The 17,042-nt window shown below is 38.2% G+C and overlaps 1 protein-coding gene across 1 annotated transcript in view; it reads right to left on the bottom strand.

Moving 5' to 3' along the window:
* Positions 1-17,042, bottom strand: part of LOC131434304 (T-cell leukemia homeobox protein 3) — a 52,014-nt gene that overhangs the window by 20,422 nt on the left and 14,550 nt on the right. The window contains exon 3 of the mRNA XM_058600973.1: positions 1,443-1,668. Within this exon, the coding sequence (XP_058456956.1) occupies positions 1,443-1,668 (226 nt within the window). The remainder of the gene's footprint in view (positions 1-1,442; positions 1,669-17,042) is intronic.

Below are 17,042 nucleotides of genomic sequence, written 5' to 3'. Positions count from 1 at the left end.
GTCGTTTCGGCGGTGGCGGCGGCGGCGGCGTTCGTCGTGCCACTTTCTACACCAGCGGATCGGGATTGTGTTTAATTGAAATTCAATTAAAAATAACATAATTTTACCATAATCGAATGACTCGTGAGCGATGGTGCGCGATGGTCCGTTACCTTCGCCGCGTTGGCTGCTGAAGAAGAAAGAATACCGGACAAAGTAACCGCGCGCGTTCGGTCTCGATCCTTGCGAGAAAAAACGGGTAGCGAACAAACAAAAAAAAAAAAAGAAAATCCCGGGAGCAACGGCGGCGCGCAAATTGCATTGCTTTTCGGGGGACCGGTCAGCCACCATTCCGGAGTGGAGCCCATGCAAGAAGGAATATTAATGTGGAAGGCGTGCTTTTTAACGTAATTTATACGAAACAATTAGGTGAGCAACAATTACGAGATTAACATTTCTAATTACGATTTCTGAATAATTCATGCTTTCATTATATTTTTGTTCTGCTGTTCCTTTTTGCCGGGGACGAAGGAGGAAGGACTGTGGACTCTGCCATCGCATGTTCCTTTTCTCGGTGAGGCAGTGACCGCCGGCCGCCGCCATTATTTTCCAGTCAAGTTGCTGATGACGCACGGTAGCATTAAATTAAACAATAAAAAAATATTGAAAAAAAAACCGAACGTAATAAAAGTTTTGGTTCTGCTCTGCCGCGATGGCGACGACGCTCGTTTTTTTTATTTCATGTTTAATTACAAAGTTAGGTCCTTCTTGTTTTTTCGGAGGGAAAGCTCACAACGCCAGACCCGACGCTAATTAATCAAACTCGGCAATAACCACCGCCTGCTTTGGTGCTGGTGGTTTTCCGAAGGTATTCAAAAATCAATTATTTCCAACCGGTCGCCGCCATTTTCTCAGTCCACCCTCCCGCCATCGCTCGAACAACAAAGAACAAAAAACGGCAACGAAGGAAGACCGAGAAAACAAAGAAGCTCTCACTTTTCGTTGCTGCGAACAGACTTAATTATCTAAATAGGAGTAATTACATTAAATTTTATCCGCTCGTCTTACCGTTTTCCTGCTGAACTGGAATCGGCCAAAACGACGAAAACGACGACGACGATGACGGAAGAAGAAGTTTTATCCTTGGGGAGAGTTTTCTTGTGAGCGTTAGATTCAAAACATTAGCCGCCGCCACCAGCGTCCGTTTGTCTGTCAAGAGCGGTAAGATTTGGGTTCTAACCTCAAACTTTCTGCGAAAGCCATAAAGATGATGTTCGCTTGAAAGAAGCAAATCAGGAGCTGAAAGCAGCACGGTCCGGAGGGATTTTCCTTCGGACCAAATTAACAAAACCTACGACACTGACATTAGCGAATTTCGGGGAAGTGAATAATTGGAAAATTTACATCCATCCTAGCATGTCATGAGATAGTTTTGTGATTTTTTTCCTCCTGAAGCAACTCACCTCCACTTAGTTCGCCGGTTCTGGAACCACGTTTTCACCTGGGCGTCGGTCATTTTCAAACCGCGGGCCAGCGCAGCCCGCTCGGCGGATGCCAGATACTTTTGCTTGTGAAACCGCTTCTCCAGTTCGGCCACCTGGATCCGGGTGAAGGAGGTACGGGGCTTTTTCCGCTTCGGTGGCGTTCGGTTCTGATACGGATGACCGATCCGGCGGGCAATGGGGAACGCTGAAACGACACAAACAAACAAACAGACAAACAGGCGTTAGTTCGGGTTTCGACAGGCGGCCATATTGTCAATTTCTGGTGACACAAATTATCCGCTGAATGTGCTGAATGTCATAAATCCCGGTTTCATTAGGAGCGCAATTAATTTTTATTTACCTGTCCACTGTGGAGCCGATTATGGCATATGTTCGGGGCTCTGTCGTGGCGTGTCGTGACCGAGTCGGTCAACACACAATCACTGAAACTGCCGGTATTTAAGTACCCCCCGTTCCCCTCCATCTAGAAGCTAATTTATAGGCACAATTGGAATTTCATACAACTAATCATCGTCGTCGTCAATTTAGAATGGGCTGACCTGGTCGTGGTGAGTGATTAGCCGCACGATTATTGTTAGCGCGAGTTTTTTTTTCATCTAGAAAAACAGGGCCCTAAAGGTCTCATGAGTAATGAACCCGACGGGTTCGTTCACATTTTTTACACGAATTAATGAATAAATTTCTTAAAAGCTGAAGTTTGGATTAAAACGAAGTTAGCAGTGCCAGTAAACGAATACGATTTAACACATGGGCTCGAAAATCCCGGGCCTAACAAAGAACACGATTTCTTTTGGTTCAAAATTAACTTTATTCATCGACGTAATCTTCATCAAAAGCAACGCAATCATTACAGCGCCGCTCTAACATTTCAATACTACTTGTGTAGAACGATTTATCTTTTGCCTCAAAATAGGCCTCAGTTTCAGCTAGTAGTCGTTGGGAGCCAAATCTGGCGAATACGGTAGATGTGGGAGCAATTCAAAGTTCAATGTAGTTTTGCCATTCTTTTGATGAAACCAATTTTTTTCTTTGCCATATGCAGCCGTTTCGTTGCAATTTCAGCCTTCAAACACTCCAATAACACTATGTAATATTCACTGTTAATGTTTTTTTTCTTTCTCAAGATAGTCGATAAATATTACACCACGCACATCCCAAAATACCGAGGCCATAGCCTTTCCAGCCGATTTTTTTTGCTGTCGGGAACTTTTGACGAGATTCACCAGTTGGCTGTCCACTCAGATGACGATCGTTTTGCTTCCGGAGTGAAGTGTTGAATCCATGTTTTATTCATTGTCACATATCTTGCGTCGAATTCCGGTTTGTTACGTTTAAACATGGCCAAACACTGCTGAGAATCATCAACACGCTCTCGTTTTAGGTCAACAGTGAGCAAACGTGGCACCCATTTTGGTGTATCGTCTTTTGATGAAATGACTTTTGGTAACACGGTTTTCGGTGATATGACTATCGGTGACATGGTTTTCGACTTTTCATAATGAAATGAAATGGTTTTCGATTAAATGACTCGAAAAAACGGCTTTCAGTGAAATGGCTTTTTGTGAAATGGCGTTCTGCGAAATGGCTTTCGGTGAAATGGATTTAGGCATTCCATGAGGACTTCCGGCGAAATGGCTTTCGAAAAATTGGCTTTCGGAGAAATGGCTCTCTGTAAAATGATTCTCGGTGGAACGGCTTTCGGTTTTATATGATTACTTTCGATGAAATGTTTTTCGTTCAAATGATTTTAGAAAAAACGGCTTTCAGTGAAATGACTTTCAGTGAAATGACTTTCAGTGAAATGGCTTTCTGTGAATTGAAATTCTATGAAATGGCTTTCGGTGACATGGATTTAGGCTTCCCATGATGATTTCCGACGAAATGGCTTACGATAAAATGGCTTTCGATGAAATGGCTTTCTGTAAAACGACTTTCGGTGAAATGGTTTTCGTTTAAATAATTTCCGAAGAAATGGTTTTCTGTGAAACAGCGTTCGGTGAAACGGATTTAAGCTTTCCATGATGACTTCCGATGAAATAGCTTTCGGAGAATTGGCTTTCGAAGAACTGGCTTTCGGAGAAACGGCTCTCTGTAAAATTATTCTCGGTAGAACGGCTTTCGGTGAAAAGGCTTTCGGCTTTATATGACTTTCGATAAAATGGCTTTCGGTGAAATGGTTTTCGGCTTTCCATAATAAGTTTTGATAAAATGGATTTCAGCGCAATGGATCTCGGTAAAATGGCATTTGGTGAAACTGCTCTCGACTTTTCATGATGACTTCCGATGAAATGGCTTTTGTTGAAATGACTTTCGGTAAAATTAATTTAGGTGAAATAGCTTTCGGTGAAAACAACCTTCGGCTTTCCATGAGTTCTGATGAAATGGGTTTCGGTGAAATGGTTTTCGGTGAAATTACTCTCGGAGAAATGACTTTCGGTGAAATGGCTTTCGGGGAAATGGCTTTCGGGGAAATGGCTTTCGGTGAATTGGTTTTCGGTGAAATAGGTTTCAGCGTATTGGCTTTCGGCTTTCCATAATGACTTCTGATGAAATGGTTTTCGGTAAAATGGCTTTCGGTGAAATGGTTTTCGGTGAAATGGCTTTGTGTAAAATAGCCATTTTAAAATGACTTTCGGTGAAATGGCTATCGGTAAAATGACTTTCGGTGAAATGGCTTTTGGTGAAATGGCTTTTGGTGAAATGGCTTTCGGTGAAATGGCTTTCGGGGAAATGGCTTTCGGTGAAATGGCTTTCGGTGAAATGGCTTTCGGGGAAATGGTTTTCGGTAAAATGACTTTCGGTGAAATTACTCTCGGCGAAATGGCTTTCGGGGAAATGGCTTTCGGGGAAATGGCTTTCGGTGAAATGACTTTCGGTGAAAAGGCTTTCGGCTTTATATAATGACTTTCGATTAAATGGATTTCGGTGAAATGGTTTTCGTTTAAATGACCTCCGATGAAATGGCTTTGGGTAAAATGTCCTTAAGTGAAATGGCTTTAGTTTAAATGGCTCTGTTTAAAGTGGCTTTCGTTGAAATGGCGTTTCACTTTCCATAATGGCTTCTGATGAAACGGATTTCGGTGAAATGGCTTTCGCTGATAGAACTTTCGATTAAATGACTCCCGGTGTATTGATTTTAGATTGAATGGATTCTGGTGTTATGAACTTAAACGAATTCAGATTTGGTGAAATGGTTTTCGGGGAAGGCACCTTCGACGCAACACAAAAAAAGTGATTCACAAATAGCACCAATTTTGAACTGCTCTGTACTGACGAGTCGAAGACGAAACGTAAAAATTTGTGAATTATTTCAACCCATGCATTGACTCCGTTGGGTGAATTCCGTACATAATTTATTCGAGCTCTTCACAAATTTCCCATCTGGCAAAAGTGAATGCTCATGGTTGATCATAAAATCATGAATTATTTTGATAATTTCATGAGGTAAGCCGGTTGGGACCGGAAAATTCATCGAACCGTTAATTAAAAAGTGATCACTTATATTGACGGACATTTTCCTACGATTTTGAAGCAGATGAAACATTTTCGAACATCTTTCAGGATTGGTTCTACATTGTGCATTGTGTACAATAAAAAAAAACAATATTTGGCAAGCAATTTGAACTTACGGTCGGAACAATTAACTAAAGCATTAATCCCGGTTCAGAACATTGGTGAAAATTTTACATTAACAAAAACAACATCAAAATTTCTTTTGAGATTGCTTTCAAGGTCTTCGAGAAGCGTTTATATAATTGATGCTATTATTGATACTCAACCGAACAGTTTCGAACCCGCAAGGTTTCACCCTCCTCATTTTTATTCCGGAGATGAAAAAAAGCACCGAATCCACCAATCACCGGATGCTGACGGTCGATAAACTGTCAGTGTCGATCTGACGGGCAATCAATAAACCGGCAAACCGGTCGTCGGTGGTCCACAGCCCGAAACTCACAGGACTCACTTTTCGATTCCAAAGTGTGCGCGATTATCGATATTATCCCACCAAATTTGATATCCATAAATGATGTGCTGCTCCGTTCTTTCGAATATTCTTTCCCCCTACCAGCCCGGGTGTCGATTCGGGGACGGGGGTTTTTCGGTTTTTCGGTTTTTTGATGGATACCGGGTTAGGATTTGGTTCTTCTCTTTTCCTACGACGAAGAGGATGTTGCTACTTTCGGCTTCGGGATCAGACGGCAGCCGTTAAATTTTACAACTTTATGATATGCTCGACGAGGAAGATACCATTATGAATATTATGAATTGGAACATTATCTTTAAGGCGAATAGGGTACTCAGTTTGAGACGGATTCAAATATGGCTGCCAAGGCCAGGGCCGAAGCCAGCTGTTCTAGTTCCATCATCTCTCGTGTGCAACAATCTGCGTTCGACTTTTTTTTCCTTAGGAAATTGAAAGGGGCAATTAATTGGGATTACCGTCTCTCGTGTCCAAGCTGGGTGCTGAGCGACTCTGCCGTTATCGACTTAGGACAGCTGAATGTACCAATTCAAACTGGAAATCCTAATGCCGCGTTGTTTGTGCGTGTAATACTTTGAAGGGAACACAATCGTGCTGGTGTCTAGGAAGCTTGCCTACGTCGATATCTCCTCACCAGACATGCTGCCAGCCAAGCTTTGGACGAGTTTTAATTGAGTTGTACATAAGCTTTTGCCTTCTTTTCTAATGGTCCAATGAATTAGAAGGTAACTCTCTTCTAGTCTCGCGCATTCGCGTTCGCTCATTCGCAAGGCGTTATCATCCTATAACTATAAATAATATATTTTATTTCACAGATAAAAACCAGAAATTTACAATTCACTCAGACGGACGGATGGACGAACGGACGAGGGATTCGAGAGCTGTTAGTAAGTGAATTGATTTCGATTCCCGGAACCGAGGCCGAGGGGTAGAACGCGTGCCTTCGGTCGAGGGATAGGAAACCTTTAACACGTAAAGTGTTTATAGAGTGTTTGGTGCCGTTCTGCTTCTAACCTTTTTTTTATCTTTTTTCGTGGAGTGTGTTGTGTAGCAGCGAAACGAAAGAAGGACAGAGAAATAAAACAGCCCTGCTGGCACAAATTATGGCATCGGTAAAAGATCGCCCAGTTTAGCTTCTATTATGTATAAAATGTTTGCGCACTTGAATGGGCATACCGGCGGAGTTTAATGTAGCCAGGCCCAACCAAACCAAACCAAACACGGCTTATCGGAATCACTTTCCGAGGTTGAATGGTTCGTTCGAACCATGGTTTACGGGTCCACTGGGATATCCTGCGTGTGGTGAAGCACAACACAACGAGGTATTCGAGTGGCGAAATAAAAATGTGTTTATTTGCAGGTTTGAATTCGATTTTTACGATCGGCGTGGTTACCATAAATACTGGTTTTTAACTTCACCTGCAATCGCTGTCTGTTCCGCTGGGGGTGGTGATGGAGGGTTTTTTTTTCGTGTAGCGAAAACTTGAATCTTTCTAGTAGTAGGAAAACATTTCAAATCGATTTCAAGCTCTCGTTCCCCTGCCGGGAAACAGCTATTCCAGGTTGCTTCAAAAAATTGGAAAATTCACGGTAAAGTAAAATTATGCTTAACAATTATCGGTGCGTTTTCGTCTTCGACCCGTCAGTGCATTAGCGGTTTATGTTGACTGGTTATGCCACTTAACAGTTCAATATAAAACGTTTAGCAGACGAAAACTCTTTTCATATGCCGTATCTTTAGCTAAACTCTCTTCCGCATTTAACTGAATTTTAAGTTAAATCTATAATTTACAATTGGTACAAATTACGAGAAAATATTCTGAGCTTTGAGTACATACAGTACAGAGGACAGCACTAGACAGACCGCTTTAGCCGATTTATGAGAAGAATCGGGGTAAAACGGTTCTACAGAGATTGGAAAAAAATGATATGCGAATGCAGCTATGTAACAAAAACTGCAAAAATGTTATCGCCGAGATGGGACTCAAATCCGTAGCTAGCTCCCAACCGGAGAAAATGTTTTGACAATTAAACTACCCTGCATGCGAAACACTCATGGAACGACAGTCCAATTGACTAGAAGAACCAAGCATGCTTCGCTTTAACTGGGCCGCCACAGCATTCAATTACAGTCCTATCGCAATACTTGAAAATTTCTGGGATGATTGACTGCTAAAAACGCACGAAACTACTCGAAAAATTGCTTGCAGAATTTTTAGGAGGAAAAATGAAGGAGGTATTGTTTGAGAAACTGCTCGAAAAACTGTTGAAAATTTTTACTCGTAAAAGCTACTCGAAAAAACTACTTAAATTAACTACTAGAAAAATACTTAGGACTGCTCGAAAAAACTGCTTGAATAATTTATCGATTATCAATAAGAAGAAATCTGAGCAAACATTACTTGAATAGACTGCTAAAATATCGCGAAAACTGATTGAATAATTACTCGAAAAAAATAACTACCCAAAAATCAGCTTCAAAATAACTACGCGAAATCTGCATGAAAAATTGCTCGAATTGAGTAATAAAAAAATACGCGACACTGCTTGAAAAATAACTCGAAAGAAAAACAAAAAAATAACTGATCAAAAGTACTGTTTGAGAAACTGCTCGAAAAAACTATTCAAAGAAGCTTGCTCGGAAAAATGCTCGAAAACAGCTTGAAAATTTTGCTTGTTAAAAACTGCTCTGTATAATGTACGAGAACACTCGAAGAAACTGCTAAATATTCAAGCTAGATAGAAGTAAGAGAAAAAGCGATCGAAAAAAAACTACTCGAAAAATACATTGAAAGTTGCTCGTACAGACTTCTCTATTATCGAGAAAACTGTTCGAATAATTTCTCGATAGAAGTAAGAGAGAAACTAATCGAAAATACTGTTTGAGAAACTACTTTAAAAAAGCCAAAAAATCGAATAGACTGCTAAAATATCGAGCAAACTACTTGAATAATTGCTCGAAAGAAATAAGCGAAAATCTACCTTGAAAATACTACTCAAAAACTGCATGAAAAATCGCTCGAAAGACAAACGAAAAACACTGCTCGAAAAGACTATCTGAGGAACTGTTCGAAAAAACTGCTTGAAAATTTGTCTCCTAAAAGCTACTCGAAAAAGCTGCTTGAAAGAACTATTCGAAAAGATGATCTAAACAGGTGTGAGACTGCTCGAAAAAACTGCTTGAATAATTTCTCGATAGAAGTCTGAGAAAAATTGATCGAAAATACTGTTTGAGAATAGACTGCAAAAATATTTGCGAAAACTGCTAGAATAATGGCTCAAAAAACAGTTTGAAAAAACTACTCAAAAACTGCATAAACAGTGGCTCGATTTGACTGCTAAAAATAGGCGAAACTGCTTGAAAAATATCTCAAAAGAAAATCTGTCTAAGGAACTACTCGAAAAAACTATTCGAAGAGGCGTGCTCGAAAAACTATTCGAAGACGCTTGCTCGAAAAACTGCTCGAAAAAACTGCTTGAAAATTTTGCTCATAAAAACTACTCGAAAAAGCAGCTTGAAAGAACTACTCGAAAAATTAATCTAAAAATGTGTGAGACTGCTCGAAAAAACTGCTTGAATAAGTATCGATTGAAAAGTAAAATATTGCGAAAACAACTTGAATAATTGCTCGAAAGAAATGAGGTAAAAATACCCGATAAACAGTCTGGAAAAACTACCCAAAAAATACTTAAAACTGCTCGAAAAATAGCTCGAAACAAAAACTGCTCGAAAATACTGTCTACTCGCAGAAGCTGCTTGAAATAACGACTAGATAAATTACTCTAAAAATCTGCAAGACTGCCCAAAAAAGTGCCTAAATAATTGCTCAATAAAAATCAGAGAATAACTGATCGAAAATACTGTTTGAAAAACTACTTGAAAAATGCAAGAACAAATTTCTCGAATAGACTACTAAAATATCGCGAAAACTGCTTGAAAAATAGCTCAAAAGAAATATGAGAAAATCTACCCAAAAACAGCTTGAATAAAATACACAAAAACTGCATGAAAAATTGCTCGAATTGACTGTAAAAAAATACAAGAGACTGCTTGAAACAAAGCTCGAAAGATAAACGAAAAAAACTACTTGAATGTACTGTTTGAGGAACTGCTCGAAAAATCTATTCGGAAATGCATGCTTGAAACTTTTGCTCTTCAAAGCTACTCGCAAAAGCTGCTTGAAATAGCTACTCAAAAAATGTGCCAGAATGTCCGAAAAAACTGCTTGAATAATTGCTCAACAGAAGCTAGAGCAAAACTGATCGAAAATACTGTTTAAGAAACTATTCGAAAATTTCATAGAAACAATTCTCGAATAGACTGCTTGAATAATTACTCGAAAGAATTACGAGAAAACCTACCCGAATAACAGCTTGAAAAAACTACTCAAAAACTGCATAAAAAATTGCTCGAATCGATTGCTAAGAAAAATACGCAAGACTGCCCGAAACATAGCTTGAAAGACAAACGAAAAAAAACTACTCGAAAGTACTGTTCGAGGAACTGCTCAAAACAACTATTCGGAAAAGCGTGCTCGAAAATCTGCTCGAAAAAACTGCTTAAACAATTTGCTCATAAAAGCTACTCGAAAAAGCTGTTTGGAATAACTACTTGAAAAACTGCTCTAAAAATGTGCGAAACTGTTCGAAAAAACTCTGTTCGATAGAAGTCAGAAAAAAACTGATCAAAAAAACGGCTTGAGAAAGTACTATTTAAAATTGCTTGAATAAGCTGCTCAAACAGAACACGAAAGCTGCTTTAATAATTGCTAAAAAAAAACTAAGAGGAAATCTATCCGAAAAACAGTTTCAAAAAATTACTCAAAATCTGCATGAAAAAATTGTTCGAATTGAGTGCTAAAAACACGCGAGACAGCTTGAAAAATAGTTCAAACGAAAAACAAGAAAAACTGCTCGAAAAAACTATTCGAAAGACTGCTCAAAAATTTTTCTCGTAAAGAACAGCTCTAAAAATGTGCGACAACGCTAAAAAATTGCTGAGTAGAAGTAAGAGAACAACTGATCGAAAAAACTGTTTCAGAAACTACTCGAAAAATGCATTCAAAATTGCTAGAAAATCGCAACAACTGCTTGAACAATTGCTCGAGTGAAATAAGAGAAAATCTACCCAAAAAAGAACTAGAAAATACTTCTCAAAAAACTACTGCAAAAAAATACGCAAGACTGCTTGAAACATAGCTCGAAAGACAAACGAAAAAAACTACTCAAAAGTACTGTTTGGGGAACTGAAGACAAAAACTATTCGAAGAAGCTTGCTCGAAAAACCTGCTTGAAAATTTTGTTCGTAAAGGCTACTCGAAAAAGCTGTTTAAATGAACTACTTGAAAATTTGATCTGAAATGTATGAGACTGCTCGAAATAAGAGTAAAAATGCTCGAAAGTACTGTTTTAGAAACTATTCGAAAATTGCATGTAAAATTGTTCGAATAGACTGCTAAAATAATTCACGAGATTGCCCGAAAATACTAATTGAAAAATTGCTCGAAGAACTTGGTAAGAAAGCTACTCGCAAAACTAATCGAAAAACTGCTCGAAAAATACGCAAGACTGCTCAAAAAAAAAACTGCTTGAAAAAATAACTCGTGAGAAATGCGAGAAAACTACTCTAAATAACTGCACAGTTCGAAAATATCTTGTAATTTTACATGTCATAAGATGCACATAAATGGAGTGTCGTATTTCACATAAATTGCAATTCATGAACATACAAAAATGGTGTGATTTGAAAATTACATGGCTTAAAATCGAATGAAATAAAAAAACAAAAGATCGAAAGCAACAGCGCAACTTGAATCGAGAAATCATTAGATCACAAAGCACGCCATTTAATCGGCTGAACCACAGAAGCTCATATCTGTTGAAAGTCCCCGGGATCTGATTTTCGGTTCCGGAGTTACAAGGTTATGAGTGTCCAAAATTTCAAACCGTCATATAAAGTGCACCGATACGTATATGCGGTGGTACGAAAGAAGAGAACACAACACCGCCTCTACGAACGAAGCACGCTGTGTGTGGTGTTCGCAGATTGTAAAACTTTTCAAACCTGTAGGGCTGCCTATTTAATGGCCCTGAAAGCTTACTGCCACCTCGACAGTCTTCTGATTCCGGTTCCGGAAACAGCTATTTGAAATGTCCAATATGAAACTTGGATCGATTTCTCGTGAAATGTTAATGAGAAAGGAAACCATTACACTATTAGGTTTTTATTCTATAATTCGACTATTTTTGTGAAAACTATTCATACATTTTTCTTTTGTTGGATTTGTTTTTTTTTGACTAGTCATTGGAAAAAAATGGTTGCGTTTTTTAATGAAATAAAGACATTAAAAAATGCTATTCTGGCAACATTTTCCCGGTTTTACTTTTTCACCACAATCTGTATCGAGATGCTCCGCCAAGCCAAACAGAGAAGATCCCGAACTAGGAAACCCTCTGGCGGTGTAAAGGTTATGAATGAATTCAAGTCTCCACTCAACACTTGTTCCAGACAAAACGAGGAACCACCCGCAGGTTCCCGGCCAGAATCAACCTCTTAATCTTTTAAGTGCGGAAACTTGTTCGTCACTTCCCGATAACAGCGAACCGAATGTGTGTGTGTTTTTTTTCCTCTTCATTCTTGTGAATCCTCTTCAGCAGACGTTCTCTCGCTAGAAAGGATGACCTCCCGAGGTGAATCGGTGAAGGAGGAGAGACAATTGAAGATTTGTCAACACATTCTCGACCTGCCGCCGCCGTCGCCGCTAAATCAACCAGAGCTTCCTACCTGGGTTCCAATTCTCCCATCTTTTCGATCACCCATTTATGTTTGACGTTAACTTAAATTAATATATCATGTCGCAACCGATAAAACCGAAGATAATGTTCGATGGACTGGTTGGCTGGCGTTTGATGATCAGCTGATGCTTGACCGCTGAGTCATCCGTTCGAAAAGAATTTCCGATTTGTTCCAGGATTTGTTTGGGTGCCTTCCGATCCGATTTCAACTCGAAATATGTTAAGGTTTGAGAAACTCGTTTGTTTGTTCAGTGGAGGTGCAATTTTACCTTTACTCAACGGTTCAAAATGAACTGCTAAGGTGCACTAGTAATTCAATTTGAATTGTTAGGCATTGACGTATCGAAGACGACAGGTCAAGATAACTCATTCAAATTTGATTATTTTTTCGTAATTGGATCTGTTCGATTTGTCCCGAAGTTGACAGATTTACCCTATCAAAACGGGAATATCGGAGGAAAAAATCCTGCCTGAGTTGTCCAACGCAATCCAATTTCAAATCTTATTACACACTCCCAGTCATCCAACTAAACGAACGATTAAAACAAATTGTTTTACCTTCCGTGTCGCAGACTGCTGGTTAGTTAGCCCCCATTTTGTACTGATCTCCCTCCCCCAAAACCTCTCACCACTCCACTCCATACCACGACAGTCACGAAAAGTGCAGATCAACTTCATCCACAACGCATCAGAGTCATGAATGCATGCATGCATGCGGGCATCGAAGAGTAAAATGAAAAACACGAACACGATTACGCGATAATGAGAGTTATAAATCGCAGTGGAATGAAAGGGCTGTCATGTCAATAATTAATTTGTCTCTTTATTTTTTCCAGTCGTTTTCGCAGTAATGGAAGCGAGTGGCAGTAGAATAACAGAAAAAATTGGACTGGAGTATCACATACGTTCCGCATAATGAAACCGATTAGTGCAACTTAATAAGGCATACGAAAAAAAAAACAGAGAGTAATAAGCGGAGTGCAAGTTGCAAAAATTATATTTATCAAAATCGAGATTGTTCTTCAAAATGAGTCAACAGAAAAATATGATCTGGCAAGGAGTTTGCAATTGCAACAAAACCAGTGAAATTTAGCTAATCAAACAACGAATTTACTGCAAGAAGTATTACACTCTTTGAAAACAAAATCCGTGATCTGCCTAATTTTTGTATCAAGGGTCAGGATTATTTCGCCGAAAAACGTTTCACCGAAAACCGTTTCACCGCAAGGATCATTTCGCAGAATCTTTCAATTTGTTTTAATATTGTATTTGGAATTGATTCAAAATAGAGGCAAATGACAGATGATACTGTTTACGAAGGTTTTGTTGACCTACAATCGTACTTCTGAAATATCTCATATTTCAAATAGCGGATAAATTAATTTCCCCGCGTTTCATCCAGAAAGACTATTTTCCTCCATTTTTTTTAGATTGATTAGTGATCCTCAGAACGCCACATCAATTATCCTGGAAACATAAAAACGAATAAATATTTTTATGGATAGCCGGATTTATCACTTTTTTAATTATTAATGTGAAATATTCGAAATTTCCTTTTTGGGCGAAACGACTTTCGGCGAAATGACTCATTCGGTGAAACGACTTAGGATCGCAGTACTAGCCATGTACTGATTTTGTACGCTAAGAATCGACTGACAAGTTAGTTGAAACAGAAAGGCCAAAGTCCACAAAAGAAATGTTATGTCAGGACTGTAACGACTTTCGACGAAATGATTTTCGGGAAAATAATTTTCGGCGAAATGACCCACTCCCGGTTCCAATGAAGGTGTGGAACAACGATTGGAAAGGAGTACTCTATCGTCATGGTTTTTTGGTCATGAGTAATATTTATTTCATGGAGCTGGCCGACGTTTCGAAGAAATTATCCTGTTTCTTCAGGGTAAGTGGTGAATTTTCAACCATAAATTAAATACATTTAATTTGTATCCACAATTAATAGATTCACTGTGTATTTAGTCAGGACAATTTCTGAAAAATTCATTTCTCCGCAAGCCGTTTTTATCGAAAAATTTTTAGTCTACTAAGAGGAGCTTCTTCTGTGAATGGGGCTATTCGTTTTTTTCATTTCGAGCGTGGAGTAAAAAAAACTATGGGTTACCATTCTTCAAGTAAGTATTCTTTAGTAAAGACTGTCACAGTGTAAATTTTATGTTGAAGTATCGAGTGGTCCCTGAGATATGGTGGCTCAAAGCGGGACATGTTATTTTCGCAGAGGTGAACGGTGTGAATTATAGAGTCTCAGGGATTGATACATATACTATAAGATTTTTGTTTGTTTTTAGTTCTCTCTCTTTAAAAAAAACTACAACATAATAAGCAGATTTTTCATTTTTTTTCGTCAAATTTGTTTAACAATTTCAAATTTTTTTTTTACAATTTTACAATTTCGCCGAAAGACCCATTTACAAAATTGGCCTTCACACAGACATTATTTGATTTTTTTCCGTTTTTTTTTGCGGCAAAGAAGCCATTCTGACCTGTGGATTCTGCATACCATGCAAAACACAATTTGTCAAGCAATTTTTCGATTTCCAAGAAATGGCGAAATGTAACTCTTCAAAAAAGTGTCCCGTCAATACATAAAGGTGATAGTCGGACGGGGCGACATCTGAAGAGTGCGGAGTCTGGGATAGTATTTCCCGACTAGAGCGTGCCCGGAAGTATTTTTTTGTAATTTTTGTCGCGTCAATAGTCTGAGTGAAATTCCTTTCTATGTACAATTCAACTGTTCAAGAATCATTTTACCTTCGTTACGACCTACATATGGTATACTTTTAAATTGAAGCTTTGAAAGTGGCACATCGATAACAGGAACTGCGGAATCGCTTTTTGAACAAGTGGTTAGCAAATTCTAATCGTTTAGTGAAAACATTCGTGAATTCAGTCGAGGTGACGTAGTAAACATTGCAGAACCTCAAAGTTTGATGTGAATTGTGGTCATTCAAAACCCAGATAAAACCTGATAAAGAGCTTGAAAACGCGAAAAATTGGCTTACTTTTAACAAATCCGTGGTACTGAATTCTATACTGCTAAGGGGAGGTGGAACCTAGAGTCGAAATATAAAAAGAAAAAAATAGAAAACATTGAAGAGAAACAGTTGGATTAACATCAAAAACGAGAGCCGTTAAAAACACCTCTCGTCAGTTCTCATGTACGATTTGGCATTTTGCCACTACTCGACAATGACAAATAAATTTGCACGAGGGAAATACCTCGTGGCATTATTGTCCAGAGCTCTGACCGACTGGAGAACAATTCCAGAAATATGTAGTAGTAGAGCATTAGACTTCGACTAAAATTAAACTTTGCACTCGTCTTTAACATGACAAACCATGTTTGACATTTCAAAAACGTGAATGATTTTGTGTATAGACTTTTTTCATATCACTGTTGATCGGGAACTATGAAAAATATACAGTAAAAAGTAAAGCCGAACATTTTTTCAAGAATTAAAATACTACCCGAAAAAATCAAATTAAAAAAACAACGTCTCATAATTTTTTTTTTGAATAACTTTGTTTGAAACTTAAACTGAAAATCTACATTTGTCAATTCGTGTCAGTTTCTTTTAGCTTGAAGTTTCTGATGAATTTATCTTCCCCCTAGAACTAATCGTTTTCGAAAAATTGAGACATGACATTTAAAGAACTCAGTTTTTTTTGAAATAAACAACACCGTTTCAACAAGAACAGTATTTCTAAATGAAATGAAATGAAATTATTAAAAACTCTGAGCTGTTTTCATTTCATATCTAAATGTTTCGAAAATGACCACTTTCAGGAGGAAGGTCACTTCAAAATTGTTTTCTGTTGTAACTTCTTCGCTTTTTGATTCACATTAATGAAATTTTTCACGTGGATTTTATGTTTAAGACAAAATTATTTAAGACAAAATTACGAAACTTTGTTTTCAATTGGATTTTTTCGGAAATTTAATTTTTTTTCAGTGTATATTTTTTCAGAGGTCCATCAGTTTCCGAGTTACACCGATTAGAAGAAAAAGGATGAAATTCAATTCCTTGCAAAAACAAAAATGGTTTGTCACACTGAACATGTGTGTAAAATTTTACCTAAATCGGAACAAATCGATACTAATTTTTTGCTGTTACGTTCTGGAATTTCACTTGTGTTGAGCAAACGGGTTTTTCTAATTTTTATTTTAGCGTGTAACGTTTGACAGATGAAAAATTGAATCTGTCTTGCTCAAAATAAACTCATGCAATGACTCATAGTCAAAAGCCCTTTTTTTTCTTAAAAACGGATTGATTGAAACTGATTGGATTGTTATTTTGAATAAAATGTGTATAGGGGAGAGTAGACAGCCTTGGGCCACTGGGTGTTTCATAGAAAAGTATTGAAGGCAATTATTTAATTTTTTATTGTATGTAAATTGAAAATGTAAATTTTTGGTTTCAATATTTTATATCATTAAATATTTAAATTTCTTCAGTTTTGCAGAGAATAATGAAATTGAATATTCTCTGATTTCATTACAATTCGAATGCTGCAATAAATGATTCATAAAAAATCCTTATTAGAACGCACAATTTGGTGCCTTGGGCCACAACGCATCAGGAAGCCTTGGGTCAGTGCTCATAAACAGTAAAAAAGAGGAGGGGGTCATTTCGCCGAATAGGTCATTTCGCCGAAAGGGCCATCTCGCCGGAAGGGTCATTTCGCCGAAAAAATCATTTCACCGAAAGGGTAATTTCGAATATATCACCCGCCGTCGGAAGCGGCGGCCTCTTGCATACAAACCT

Source organism: Malaya genurostris, chromosome 1, assembly GCF_030247185.1.
Source record: "Malaya genurostris strain Urasoe2022 chromosome 1, Malgen_1.1, whole genome shotgun sequence".
Taxonomy (NCBI): Eukaryota; Metazoa; Arthropoda; class Insecta; order Diptera; family Culicidae; genus Malaya; species Malaya genurostris.
This window is presented reverse-complemented; position numbering and strand designations above follow the sequence as displayed.